General features: G+C 48.1%; 1 protein-coding gene across 4 annotated transcripts in view; it reads left to right on the top strand.

Moving 5' to 3' along the window:
- Positions 1-1,932: 1,932 nt before the first annotated feature.
- The window catches only part of SGSM2 (small G protein signaling modulator 2), a 124,882-nt gene continuing 111,872 nt past the window's right edge, over positions 1,933-14,942 (top strand). For all 4 annotated transcript variants that reach the window (XM_044993816.1, XM_044993814.1, XM_044993815.1 and 1 more), the window contains exon 1: positions 1,933-2,141. In XM_044993816.1, coding sequence (XP_044849751.1) covers positions 2,094-2,141 — 48 coding nt within the window. In that variant the 5' untranslated portion in view covers positions 1,933-2,093. The remainder of the gene's footprint in view (positions 2,142-14,942) is intronic.

Here is a 14,942-nt window from a genome sequence, read left to right as displayed (position 1 = left end):
CAATAAGGAGGTAAGTAGGCATGATATATCATGCACATTCCGGTAATAACGAGAGACCTTAACAGATTTGGCCCCATTGCGCTAGGCACTGTACATTTTCAGAGATGGTCCTGCTGCACAGATTCCTAATTTCAGCTTTAGAAAGGCAAGCTTTTCTAAAACGAGTTCAGTAGAAATATTTCCATTTAAAAAAAGATGTCAATCACTTAAAAACACATTTTTTGTTTTTGTGATCAAAAGGTTGTTCTACCAGGATTTGAAAGTGAAAATTGACCATGAATCAAAGTGAAATGGACTAGTCCTTTGTAAGTGGCCAAGAGGACATTAAAACACATTTTTTAAATGTAGATTTGTAAAATTTCAATTAAATCTAAAGTGTTAGTAAGATAAGTAATTTTTTTTACCCTAATAAACTGCCCTTTAAAAATAAATAAATATAAATATATATAAAATATCTGCCCTTGTAGCCTATGGTGAATATTTAAGCTTCCTTGAATTTTTCTGTCATGGCCTATCCTCAGGTCCAGGTTTGCTCACTGGCTTCTTTCAGAATGAGTACAGCTCATTTCCGGCAATTAGTTAGCAATAGCTTTTTAGCTATTTTGAAGGGTAAAAAACGTTATGGAAACCGAAGCCTCAATGTACAGATTGTTTTGACTCATTCAAGAAGCCTCAGCTGAGCTGTTAAGGCCCTGGTAGCACGATTTGTTTGAAGCTAGGCCGAGCGTTCATTGCAAACAGGTGGCGCCAGCTTCCTTGGCAATTTTACGAGGAGGAGGTGGGGTGAAGCAACTGTTTCTGGCCACGAGAGTAAAACGCAAGAGGACAACAGGTTGGTATAATTTCTGTTGCGAGCACACAGACGTTTGTATGAATTGTGTAGCGGGTATAGTGCATCCCGCTCTGCCTCCCTGCTGGGAGTTGGTAAATCTGCTAATTTCACTCAAGGGCCCAGATTTGATTTTGCAGTGGGACTGAACAACCAGGACGTCGTGGGCTGCGGTTCCTGACAGACCCAGAAGCGGAGTGAGCAGCTGTTGAGGGAGAACAAATCCCATCTCGGAAACCGAACACGAACTAGAGGGGCAGAGGCAATGCCCTTAGAACACCATGTACAAACCTGGCTGGCACGTTTCACGCCGGCCTGCTAACCCGCCACATAATGAGTTGCCGTAGTGACCATGGAACGCTCCCTAACTCGGAGTTCTACGGGAGAACGTTGGGTCGCTAGCTTCCGGGGGGAGGGCCACGCGCCTCCTGGAGATAGAATTTCCTGCGGGGGGGGGGGGGGAGCTGCCTGTCGTGCTAATGCCGCCGGCTAGGGACTCCAGCAGCAGGAAATGTCAGCAGCTTTCTCCACGCAGGGCAGAGTCTGCTCAGCTGCACCTGGCTTAGCAAGTCACCGGCGCGTGCTGTTCCTGGGTTTTTAGTTTGCCGCGCTCTTCAGGAGTTTAAAAATAAAATAGTTTCCCTCTCTCTCTCCCCCCCCCGCCCCGGAGCGCAGTGTGACTAACCCATCGCTCGTGTCTGGCAGCGGCAGCCACTGGTTTAGAAACACCCCCCCCCCCCGGGTACTGTTCCCAGCCTTCTCTTGCAGGCTCGTAGTTCACCCCTGTGAAGGGTAAATCACCGAGCCCCCGGGGTTTATTCCGGTCTTGACCCCCCCCGTGCAACCCGCTTCAGCTCTGATGTCCTCCTGCTCCCAGACGCGCTGCTGCTGCTGCGGACCCTTCCCGGGGGGTGGCCAATCCCCGGGAGCGGGGCGGATGCGGCCTGCTGGGTGCTAGGGGGCTGCCGGGGCTCCGGGCGTTTGCACGTAGCTCGCCCCCTTTGCAGGCAGGTGCAACCCTCCCCCCCCCTTCCCATCACACTGTATTGTTGCCAAATAATCTCCCCCGCGGGAGGGGGCCGGGCCAGGAGTCTGACGTCAGGCAGGAGGCTCGGAAGATGGCTGCGGAGCGGCGCCCAGTGCGGCGGCGGCAGCAGCGTTGCTTTGCTGGGCTGCGGGGTGCGCGGCCGTGTCCCCGGGGGGCCCCGGCCGGAGCGCGCTGAGCCCCCGGGGCCGCCTCTGCCCCCGGCTGCAGCCCCCAGCCATGGGGGAGGCGGCGAAGGAGAAATTGCTCTGGAACGTCAAGAAGGAGGTGAGAGCCCCGGGGGGGGCGGCGGCGGGGTTCGCCGGGGGGGGTCCCCGCCCGGGGGGGGCGGCGGGGTTCGCCGGGCGGGGGTTCGCCTGGGGCAGGGGGTTCCCCGGCCGGGGGGGCGGCGGGGTTCGCCGGGGGGGTCCCCGCCCGGGGGGGCTGCGGGGTTCGCCGGGCGGGGGTTCGCCTGGGGCAGGGGGTTCCCCTGCGCCGGAGCCTTGCGGAGGAGGGGGCGTAACGGGGAGCGATGAAAGTTGCCCCCCGGTTGGAGATCGGGGGCTGCCCCCAGCCCCTCCCCTCCTCCCAGTGCCAGCCCCCATGGGTAGCGGAGAGGGAAGAGATTCCTGCTGGCGGGGGGCGGGGGGTTCAGTGCACAAGGGGGCTGTGGCTAAGTCCAGTCACCCCCACCCCTTTCAGCGCCTTTAGGGGATCAGTGACCCCCCCCGGCTGCTCCCCCAGTGGCTGGGGGACGAAGTGGCGCAACACCCCCCTCCCAGTGCCTGTCTGCCCTGGGGAGTGTCAGTGGAACGAAGCAAGGGGCTCCCCCCCCCCCCAAACAGCTCCTTGAACTAGGGGTGGGGGGGGGTGAGCCTGGGCACTGAGAGGAGAGAGCTGGGTTGGGGGAGACGTGCCTGGTTAGCTCAGGGGGCAGCCCAGGCTCAGCCGGAAGGGGAAATCCCCCCACCCCCTCCATCCACCTTGCTTCCAGTGACACACGGTGGTGGGGGAATCAGAGAGAGGCTCATTCATAAAAAAAAAAGATGGAGACGTGCCCAGAGTGATGCTGCTTCCACATCCTTCCAGCAGCGTTTCCACCTGGTCCCGTGTAGGCGCTTCAGGGCAGGGACTGGCTCGTGCTGGGGGTGGATTAATCGGTGCTGGATACATCTCGCGCCCCATGGTATTTAAATTACAAAGGAGGAAATGGAGTTAGGGAGCATCTAACGGGCAGCCGGTCCCAGGAGGCGTGTGCGGGGGCGCTTTTGTCGTGCGTGGCTTTAGTTGTTCCTCCACTTGTGCCGCCTGCTGTGGGTCAGATCTAAAGGGCAGCATCTGTAATGTCAATTCACTTCCATGGAGCTGCAGATGCTGGCGTCTGGGATGGGATGTTGAGCTCAGAGAAGCCCCCAGTCAGGCTGTCAGTCGCGGAACAAGGCCAGGCCTGAGCACCATGTCCTGAGGCTCCAATCCTGCAAATGACGCACGAGCCAATTGGGAGGCACTGGAGGGGCGGACGCCCCTTAGCCCCCAAGGTTTTTGCACTTGCTTAAGGGTCCGTGTGCTGCGGAGCCGGGGCAGGCCGTGACCTCAGACTGCGATAGCAGCTGCTGGGCTGATTGAGCACAGGACTGCTTTAGGCAGGTGTCACGTATGAAATCGCTCCGGCTGCACCCTCTATACAGACGGAAGGGTGGCCGGCGCAAACGGTGTTGCGACCTGGCACACGAGGGGAGCCTGTTCCCGTACAGGAGCTCATGGGAATCTGCCGACACACTGCGGGTAAAAGAGGGGAAACTCCCTAGCCAGGGAGACCCAGGGTCCCTGGAGCGAGGATGAGAACAGGGTCCCTGCTGGGAGTGCGGGGCTGGTAGCAGGGACTGGAATTTGCCCTTGCCCCTAACCCCCACAAAATGTCTCAATTGCCGCTACTGACGCACGCCTAGCCTTGATCACGGGAGTTGTCCCGTTGACTTGAAGGGCGCCCACCCATGAATGAAGTTTCCTATGGATTTAAGAGTCTACACTTAAAACGCTGTAGCGCTTCAGTGTAGACGCGGTCTACGCCAGCGGGAGCGTAGGTACTCCACTTCCCCGAGAGGCAGTAGCTCCGTCAATGGCAGAATTCTTCCATCATCCTAGTGCTGTCTCCATGGGGACTTAGGTTGGCTTCACTACACTGCTCAGAGGTGTGGATCTTTCACACCCCTGAGTGACGTAGTTATGCCGACCTAATTTCCTAGTGTAGACCAGGCCTTAGCGAGCATACGATGTCACTGTCTGAGGTCGAGAGTATGATCCAGGATCCTGTTTGTGAGAAATAGCACCCTGCGAGTTATATTTATTCTTTATAGACCCAGCGCCCTGTTGATCTAGGCATTGTGCAAACACAGAACAAAAAGACGGTCCCTGCCCCAAAGGGACTTTACAATCTAAGTAAACACTTAGGCCAAACACTCAGTCTTTTGTCGCAAGTGAAAAATCAGGATGTTGCTGCTGGATTTTTGGTCTCTTAAGTGACAGGTTTAACGTTGCAACAAAAAATGACGCTTCTGATGTGATGAATTTGTTTAATCTATTTGCCAATAAGGCTGATAGAGTTAAGAGTTTGCCTAGAGTAAATAAAATAAAGCTTTGGCTAGATTGAATTAAAATCTAATTTCCCTCCAGGAGGCAATGAATGGGAAACGGAGGCTTTGTTCAGCTGCAATTGTTTAACCCTTTCTGTGCCTCTGTGATTTAGCAAAATAAACAATCGAAGAATCTGTCAGATCTGCCCAGCCAAACTACTGAAGTTAATTTCATAATTGTGTTCCGAAAGGTGGCACTGGTGCTGCCAAAGCGCGGCTGCAGTTCTTAGCAAAAACTTTACTGAGCTGCCCCTCCACTTCAGGAAAGAAAATTTTGGATATTTGCATCTGATCTAATCTATTGGTTTTATACTGCTGCAGTGTCTGAGACCCTTCTGTGTAAAATCAGTAGCAATAAGAAAGTTTCTAATGAATTTCATAGGGGGTCATTTTGGAGTACAGTGGCTGGAAGATGAATCTTAGACAAATTCAACCTTGAAATAAGACTATTTCCGAGCAGTGAGGGTAGCTAAACATTGGAACAGTTTATCAGGGGAGATGATGAACTCACCATCACTTAGAGTCTTTAAAATGAGATGAGATATCTTCCTAGAACGTGTGTTTTAATCCAGCTTCTGGGGGAGATTCTGCAGCCTGTGTGTGCAGAAACTCTGACTGGATGGTCTGTTCTGGTTTTGGCATCTGAGAGTCCTCCTGTTCGTTCCCTTCCTTTATGGGCCAGGGTGAAAACAGGAAGCTCTGTGTTGCCCTCAATGTGCTCATAACTCTGCTTTAAAATAGTGACTATAATCAAATCAAATCTCATGCTTCAGGGCTCAGGTAGGTGCCTGTCAAGGTCAGGAAGGAAAAATTTTTCCCAAGTGCACAATTGGCCTGATCTATTCTGGGCTTTTTCACCCTCTTCTTTCTCAAATGCTTGTCTGCTGTGTCTTGTTCATGTGGCCAGGGTCCAACTGATCATCAGATCTGAGATTAGGAAGGGATTTTTCCTACAGGTCAGATTGGCTGTGTGCATGTATGTGTGTGGTGCAGGGGGGGATAAGGAGAGGGTTGCCTTCCTCTGCAGCATGGGGTATGGATCACTTGCTGAGATCATATGGGCATATCTCATCTAATAAATTCCCTGCTGTTATAATGGCCTTGGGCATTGGTGGCACCTCAGTCTCTCCTGTTCTGCGCCTGTGGCAGAGTTTAGTCTTAACTGGGTCTCATATAGGGATATCTGGGTGAAATTTAATGGTCTGTGATATACAGAAGGTCACACTAGTTTGCCCTTAAGGGCAAACAGGACCTTAAGCTCTATGAAACTATGAATCTGGCCTTAACTCACTCTTTTATATAGATAACGCTTTTATAAATCTCTTGACTCCTTTGTGGTATTACAAAAATATCATGTGGGTTTTTTTCTGTGTTTAGGAACAGTGTTTTTAGAAAGTCACTTCTCGTAATGATGCTGCTTATTGTTATGTGGTATTTTGCCTAAACATTTGTATGGTCGTGATCAGATCTTGCTTAAATTAAATTAAGAAGGCTTGATCCTGCATTCCTCGGGTACCCATAGTTCCCTGCTCTTTCAGCGTCTGTGCAAGGATTGGATCCAACTCTTGACCACTAGGGAAGGGGTTTGTTTGGGGAGAGGTTAAAAAAAGCCAGTTTAGGAATCTGGGGAGCCAGAGGTTAATTACCCCTGTATTCTGTGGTGGGCCGTCCATAAATCAAATCTGTTTGTGTTTATCATTTGGAAAGTGAAATGCAAAAACATTAGGGCTGTCGATTAATCGCAGTGAACTCACGCGATTAACTAAAAAAAAATTAATCGCGATTAAAAAAAAAAGTAGTGGCGATTTATCGCAGTTTAAATCACCCTGTTAAACAATAGAATACCAATTGAAATCCATTAAATATTTGGATGTTTTTCTACATTTTTGTATATATTGTATTCTGTGTTGTAATTGAAATCAAAGTGCGTATTATTTTTTATTACAAATATTTGCACTGTAAAAGTGATAAACAAAAAAAAGTATTTTTCAATTCACCACATACAAGAACTGTAGTGCAATCTCTTAGTCGTGAAAGTGCAATTTACAAATGTAGGGGTTTTTTGTTACATAACTGCACTCAAAACAATGTAAAACCTCACAGCCTACAAGTCCACTCAGTCCTACTTCACGTTCAGCCAATCGCTAAGACAAACAAGTTTGTTTACATTTACAGGAGGTAATGCTGCCCTCTTCTTATTTACAACATCCCCTGAAAATGAGAACAGGCATTTGCAGGGCACGTTTGTAGCCTGCATTGCAAGACATTTATGTGCCAGGTATGCTAAACGTTCGTATACCCGTTCATGCTTCAGCCACCATTCCAGAGGACATGCTTCCATGCTGATGATGCTCGTTAAAAAAATTATGTGTTAATTAAATTTGTGACTGAACTCCTTGGGGGAAAATTGTATGTCCCCTGCTCTGTGTTTTACCTGCATTCTGCCATATATTTCATGTTATAGCAGTCTCGAGTGATGACCCAGCACATGTTCATTTTAAGAACACTTTCACTGCAGATTTGACAAAACACAAAGAAGGTACCAATGTGAGATTTCTAAAGATAGATACAGCACTCGACCCAAAGTTTAAGAATCTGAAGTACTTTCCAAAATCTGAGAGGGATGAGGTGTGGAGCATGCTTTCAGAAGTCTTAAAAGAGCAACACTCGGATGTGGAAACTACAGAACCCGAACCACTAAAAAAGAAAACCAATCTTCTGCTAGTAGCATCTGACTCAGATAATGAAAATGAACGTGCGTCGGTCTGCACTGCTTTGGATTGTTATCGAGCAGAACCCGTCATCAGCATGGACACACATTCTCTGGAATGGTGGTTGAAGCATGAAGGGACATATGAATCTTTAGTACATCTGGGACGTAATTATCTTGCTATGCTGGCTACAATTGTACAATGAGAATGTCTGTTCTCATTTTCAGGTGACATTGTAACCAAGAAGCGGGCAGCATTATCTCCTGCAAATGTAAACAAACTTGTTTGTCTGAGCGATTGGCTGAAGAAGTAGTAGTACTGAGTGGACTTGCAGGCTCTAAAATTTTACATTTTTATTTTTGAATGCAGTTTTTTTTGTACATAATTCTACATTTGTAAGTTCAACTTCCATGATAGAGATTGCACTACAGTACTTGTATTAGGTGAATTGAAAAATACTATTTCTTGGTTTTTACAGTGCAAATACTTGTAATCAGAAATAAATATGAAGTGAGCACTGTACATTTTGTATTCTGTGTTGTAATTGAAATCAGTATATTTGAAAATGTAGAAAACATCCAAAAATATTTAAATAAATGGTATTCTATTATTGTTTAACAGTGCGATTAATCACAATTAATTTTTTTTAATCGCTTGACAGCCCTAAGAAAGATACAATTAAACCAGCATGAATCAGAATTGCATCATCATGAAGTGGTGGGGAATAGACAATATTGCATTATCAAAGGCAACAATCTGTCACAGGATCGGTCATCCTTTGCATTTATCAGTACTGTCACTAACTAAATTAAAATATCTATAAGAATTTAGGAGCTAGCAGACTGGATCAGACCCAAGGTCCTGTTAATCCAGTCTCTAGCAGAGGCCTGTACCAGTTGCTTCAGAGGCACTTGCAAGACACCCTGCAGGAGGCAATTATGGGATAACCTGACCACAGGGAAGATTTCCTCCTGACCACATTAGTAAGAGGTTGAATTAAGGCCTGAAGCATGAGGTTTTATATCCCTTTCAAAACTCTTATGGTCTCTTCAGCCGATTAAAGTCAAGAACAAAACCACAGTAAGATGATGACAGCAGAGATAAGAGAGGTTTCAGCAATGTCTTGTCTTGACAGGCCAGACAAATGGCTCTGTCGATACGGAGACAGAACTGGGCGTTGAACAAGGCTCAGTGATAAAGCCATGGCTGAGCTGAAGTCAGTTTGCTCGTTGTAACTAATTAAGAATCTTAGTGGGGCTGGATTTGCAAGGTTCCTGCTTCGTGCTTTTTTCTTTTCACTTCCAAACCAGTCCTCCCCGGGGTGCTAGTTTTGCCAGTTGTACAACAGTCGGTTACTCTTCTTCTGAATTGTATTAATAAAACCGGTGTCTTAAGACACAGCCTGTTTTGTGGCACGTCTAACTTGTGTTGGGTCCAGGAAACCCTGTCCTGCTGAGCTGGACAGATGCCCAAACTCCTCTGTGCATAATTAATCGGGACATTTGGGACATAACATTTTCTGCCAGCTGTACATTGGAGATGGAAAGGACCTATCCGGTCATCCAGTCCTGCTCAGCTGATCTGTGAGCAGCAGCTCCCGCTGGGTGGAGCACAACAGCATATTTGTGGTTTGGGAAGAAGGCCAGTAAGAAAACTCTGAGCATAACTGGTCTTGGCCAACCTGTTCCACATTGTTGGGCCACACCCATATCTTGCCCTGTACCTGGCTTCTCTGCTTGTTTCCCTCAGCCTGGCTTTGGTGCTGATTTTCCATTCTCCGCGCCTGTGCATGACACATGTCAAATGCCATCTAAATACCCTGCTTTTACCTCCTTTGTGCTAAGCCTATCTTAGAACGTGGATGTAGAGTGCAGAACTGGGAGCCAGGAATGCCTGAGTTCTGCTGTCAGCTCAGACCCATCCTCCCTCCGTGTCCTTGGGCAAGTCACTTAACGCCCTTGGCTAAAGAGGGATGATAGCATTGGCCCTCCAGGCACACTTAGCATCAGGTTATGTAAAGTGCTTTGAAGGTGACAGGGATTACTGGTCTAAGTGCCACCTATTACAGCTCCTGGACGTTCCTCTGGGGGTTCATGTCCCCCCTCCCGATAATGCCTGCAGCCTGGCCCGCTCTTGAGTAGAGCCCCATGAAATGCCTTCTATTTTGTGTAACTTTTCATTTTATGTTTTGGGAATTTCGTGTTTCTTTTTATCCCGGGAGGGGGGAGGCGGGGATCAGTTTCTGCCCTGGAGGGGGCGGGAGGTGCTGGGGGAGTGGGTGGCTGAGCAAGCCTGCCCTGCATTCCTCCTGCAGTGGTGGCACCTGCCGTGCCCGGCTGGGCTCTGCTCCGCCCTTTGCAACCTGCTGCAAGGTCACAGCACCACCCAGGTTTGGCCTGGCCTCCCCTTTGTCATGATGATGGGGTGGGCAGAGCGACGGGGAGGCTAAAGATGCCCAAAGCGGGGAGTCAGGTCCAGCCCCGTGGGACAGGAGCTGCTGTAGCCAGAGCTGCGGGGGGAGTTTTTAGCTTTATACATCGTCGTTTGTGGTGTTTTGTATTTGCAAAAGACCCAGAGCTGGGTTCCCGAGCACAGAACTCTCTCTGCGCAGACTTGATACCTCGCCTGGGAATTGGCACTGGTGCCAGCGGCAAGGCAAATATCCCGGCAGTCTGTAGCGTTGCAAAGGGCAGCACACCCCAGGCTGTTCAGCTGTTACATGGACGTGGGGGAAAGGCCGGGGGAAGGAGTGAAAAGGGGTGGAGGTCAGGTGGCACAGCGGAGCAGAAGGGCAGGGATTCGTGGATGGAATCCAACCCTCCCGGGCTGGTTTGTAACGTGCGGGTGGGCCCCTGCCATTAGACGAGGCCAAACAAATCCCCGCTTCTGAACACCCACAAAAATTTGGGTTGTTTGAAACCCAGATCTGAATCTCTTGACTGGAGCCCATCTTTAATGCACAGGTGTTCTGCTGGGATGATATTGGGTTCACTGCATACTCAGGAGTGGGGAAAAGGCCAGCAGCATTCTAACAATAATGCTTAGCTCTGATCACATCTAGAGATCTCCAAGTGCCTTATAAAGAAGAGTAAGTATTTATTATCCCCATTTTACAGATGGGGAAACCGAGGCACAAAACTGGATGTAACTTGAGCAAGGAGCCACAACACTGCCAGAGCTCAGATATCGTGATTCCCAGCCCAGTGCCCTATCCACTAGGCAGTGTCACTTAGCCTCAATCATAGACTTCTACCACTTGAGCTAAAAGAGAATCCCCATTCACCGATAGCGGTATAAGGCCTATTGCACAGTTGAGCAATTCTGATTCCATCCCCTAGAGGCCAGTGGTGGTACACATTAACCCGTTCATCCCAATACTTGCCCGCCTTCTTAAAGGCCCTTTGGAATGCCTCTGATGTAATGCCCATGTCTGCACAAAACACAATTGTGGGCAAGTATCTGCAAGGTGCGTTGAAGTCAAGGGAGAAAGACGTCCAAAGCTCTGCCCTAGAGTCTGATTCCAGGCAGAATTAAGCACAGGTCTATCGAGCTCTTTGTGAATCACTGAAAGTTACTTAGGTACTTTTGAAAGCCCCACCCTGCCCGTTTTAAAACCCTACACGCTATCTACCTTCCTCACTTCAGTGTGGCTTGGACCATAAAAATGAACTAGTCAGTTTCACTTTCAGATTCTCACGCACTAGGGCGATAGGACAATGTTTGGGTTAAGAAAAGCATGTCACGGATTTCTTTGTTTAGTATACAAAAGTGATTATATTTATATAAACTCATACACACACATACGCTTATGAACAAAACCCACTATTTTGCCTGAAACTTCCTGGCTGTCTCTCTTTAAACCCAAAATCTGGACTATGTGGCAGCTGAACTATAGTCATCACTTTCACTGCAACGTCAATGGCCAACCTACGACGCTCGTCGTACGGCAGTGTCATCTGGAAATACACTGGGTCGTTTTGTGACGTGAAAGTTAAAGTCATGGGCTCCATGCTGGTTTTCAAACACGGGCCATCCTTTGAGCTTCCTTCCCCACCTACTCACTCCCAATCAAACCACACCACGTAAGTAAGCTTGCTCTGCTTGAGATGCGGTATTGATATATCACGAGGCACCGGTCTCAGACTCAGGAGCCTGCTGTACCGTTAACTTGCTGTCTGACCTTGGCCAAGTCCGATCTCTCTGTCCCTCGCTTTCCCCATCTGTGACGAGGGGTGGGAAGATCATGGTGATTAGCTGCTTTGTACAATACTTGGAGCGTTACGGTGAAGCGTGTTGTTATACCACCATGCTCACATTTAACAGGAGGCGGCAAAGCGCACCGGCTATTATATAAAAATAGGAATAATGATACTGATCCCCTTTGTAAACTGCCTTGAGATCTCCTGATGTGATGTGCTGTACAGGTGTCATTATACGTGAATCCCAGACAAAGGGTGTGTCGGTGTATTGTGGGGGAGAGCACGACGTTAGTGATTTCGAGGCCGCCTCGTTCAGTCTGCTGCGTGCAACTTTACTCTCCTGTAACGTTCCTCAACTGTTCAAGTGCTTTAAGTCACATGAACAAAGCTCAGAGAAAAGCAACAGGCCCCACGTCTCCGGACATCCGGGCGGTGGGCAATGGAGGATGGTGTGGGCCCAGAACACCCTGTGCCCAGCAAAGTCTCTGAATTAAAACAAAAAGATCCTGGTTCATACGTATTGAATTCAGGTTTCAGGGTAGCAGCCGTGTGAGTCTGTATCCGCAAAAAGAACAGGAGTCCTTGTGGCACCTTAGAGACTGTTCTTTTTGTATGAATTCAGTCCCAGCATGAAGTCGTAGAATCATAGAAATGTAGGGCTGGAAGGGGTCACCCAATCCAGCCCCCTTGCACTGAGGCAGCACCGGGTAAATCCAGATTGTCCCTGAGAGGTCATGGTCTAACCTGTTCTTAAAAACCTTCAGTAACGGGGATTCCACAATCTCCTTGAAAGCCCATTCCAGTGCTTACCTATTTTTAGCCCATTCATACATGAGGCCGGACAAAAATTTGCTCCTAAGTCATCTAGGTGCCTTTGAAATTCCACTTATTGTTTTGTTTTTGTTTTTTTTTAAGCCTTGTTTTTAATCCACTTAAGTTTATATTATTATAGGGGAAGCCGGTAGTGACCCCGGTAGATGGGTTGCTGAGCACTTACCATTATAAAAGAATCTTGCAATATTTTTTTTAAAAAGCTCCAGCACCTCCATTGTTTGCAGCCTAGGAAATTCAGTGTGGGGGAAGCCTTTGGCTAGAGAAGTGCCTTTTCTTTGTCCCGAGAAATTCCATTTAGGTTTTGCTGAGAGAGAAACTCAAACAAATCACCATGTCTATTCTCTGACTGCATTCCTTGAGAGAATTTTGGCTAAAGCCAGAAAACAGGATGAATCTTTCATGAAATTTGGGCTGGGGGGGAACATCCTTAAATATAGCTTTAATTCTGCCCCCTTGTGCATATGCATTATGGTCCAGTCGTTAATTACATTATCATTTACTATTTTTTTCCCCAAAGGAACCCTGGTTCATTCAGTCACAGCATGGGTGCATAAGGGGGCAGAATTAAGGTGACAAAGACGGCCTTAAATCTGGTGTGTTCTAGCTTTGGAATGCTCGACTTTGCAACCTAAATAATGTTTTTTGTGGGTACAATAATTAATTACACTCCGTGTAGAGGCTCCAACCAGAGCATTGGCACTGAACGTACACCGAGTAAGAGACAGCCTCTCCCCGGAAGATTTCATAGTCTGCAGAGACAGACAAAGAGTGAGAGGGGGAACAGACACACAGGGACGTAAAGTGAGGGTGTGTCTACATGGTGCTTTAATCTACCCCAGAGGGGTGTAAATTGTAGTTCACTAAATGTTCCCTAGTGTATGTCAATGTCATTCCACAGATGCACCGGGGAACTTTTAGTGCATGTCAGCAGGGTCTGCACGGGCCAATTAGTGTGCAACATGCTAGTGTGGATTAAAACTTACACCTCACTAAAGCATGTGTAGACAAGCGCTGACTTGCCCAAAGTCAAACCAGCCGGTCGGTGGCAGAGCCAGGAGTGACCCCCGATCTTCTGGCTCCCAGTCCAGTGCTCTTTCCACTAGATCGTGCTGTCTCTCAACAACAGTACAGATGCAGGATTTCCAACCTCACAGCCTCACTTCATACAGCTTGCAGTATAACTGCTAATGCCTGACTGTTACACCACATGTTGCTCTGGTATTCTCCTCTCCAGTCTTAAATAATGTGGTTACCCATCTCCATGGGGGCGTTCTCAAAGGCTGCTTCCCTTCACTCGCTCCTTAAAGCAGCGGTCCGTTTCCCAGGGCGCATTATTTCCAAAGCGCCTCAATCTTTAATGATCTTCTAATTTTATAATATTTTTTCACTGCTTCTACTGACTTTATTGCAATTCAGTTCTCTTTCCAAGAATAAGTTGGTTAGAATTTGCACCACGTGGCTTGAAATATATATATATATATTTTTTATTTCCCAAAAAACTTTTCAGTTGAAGCCTTTGGAAATGCTTAATAATGTATTTGCTTTTTTTCGCAGGTGTTTCCACTGGTAAAGAATTTAGTTTGTTGACTCTAATAGAGAGAGAGAGAGACAAGTAATATGTTTTGAAGATTTGACTCAGCTGGGCTTCATGCCGAGGCTGGCTATATGTCTGTGTTTCAAACATCTCTCTCTCTCTCTGCAGGAAAATCTATTGTGACAAGTAGGCTCATAAAGCAGGCTTTTTCCAGCTCTTTATTTCCTGCTTACTGAAATGGTGCTTTTGCCATTACTGTACTTGAACAAAGCTCTCGTTCTAGCTGGGAAACGAATATAAGAAGGATAACCTTAGCAGCTTTCATTCTGAAAGATCCCAGAACACTTTAGCAACTGGAATTGTTTTTCCTGCCACTGAAATGCAGCTGCTTCTAGGATGAACCATGGGTTCTGTTTAATATCCCGCAGCAGTGCCACGCTGCTCTTGCGCAGAGGAAATGAAGAATTGGTCCAACTGAAACTGATGGAGTATTCAATAATTACCCAGCTGAAACTGGCCAGGTTGCTGGGGTAAATAAATGCCTCTTCTTGAAAGAAAAATGCTGTGGATTTTAGACCACAGCAAGTGACCAGAACCCCAGGTCTAGGTGTTCCCTCAAGCACCCCCAACGCTGCTGCGGACTGTGATAGCCCTCCACCCTGGTGTGATGTATAGGGGGAGTGTCCCCTACTGAATCAGCAAGCCCATTTCTTGCAGCACCTCAGCGATCTTCAGAGGCCTCTGAGCCGAGCACTAGCCTGCTTGTAACTCGCCTAGTGTGAGTGGAATTTCTACGGCATTGCTCTTAGAAGCACACTTGTCACAGCTGTGGGAAAAAAGACGAGTAACTTTGTCGTACGCTATGTTAATAGTCAGTCTTAGTGATACAAACACACGTGCGGGGTGCATGGCACCCTACTGGCACCAGGCCTGTTTATAGGGCTGCCGACAGTGCTAAGTAATTATCTAAGTAAGGCCCTGATCCAGACCCTTGCAACCCGACCTGAAGCCAGTGGGACCTGACTACAAACATTGGGTGGAGTCGGTATAAAAACAACCGACTGGCCGGGTCGCAGAAGGGACCGGGTGAGCTCTTTTCAGCTTTCACTCAGCAAGATACTGAAGCACATGCCAAACTTAGAGCACGTGGGTCGTCTGGTTGTCCTCAGTGGGCATCG

The sequence above is a fragment of the Mauremys mutica genome, chromosome 19 (assembly GCF_020497125.1).
Source record: "Mauremys mutica isolate MM-2020 ecotype Southern chromosome 19, ASM2049712v1, whole genome shotgun sequence".
In the NCBI taxonomy this organism is placed as follows: Eukaryota; Metazoa; Chordata; order Testudines; family Geoemydidae; genus Mauremys; species Mauremys mutica.
Note: the sequence above shows the minus strand (reverse complement) of the source record. Positions and strands in the feature narration are given on the sequence as shown.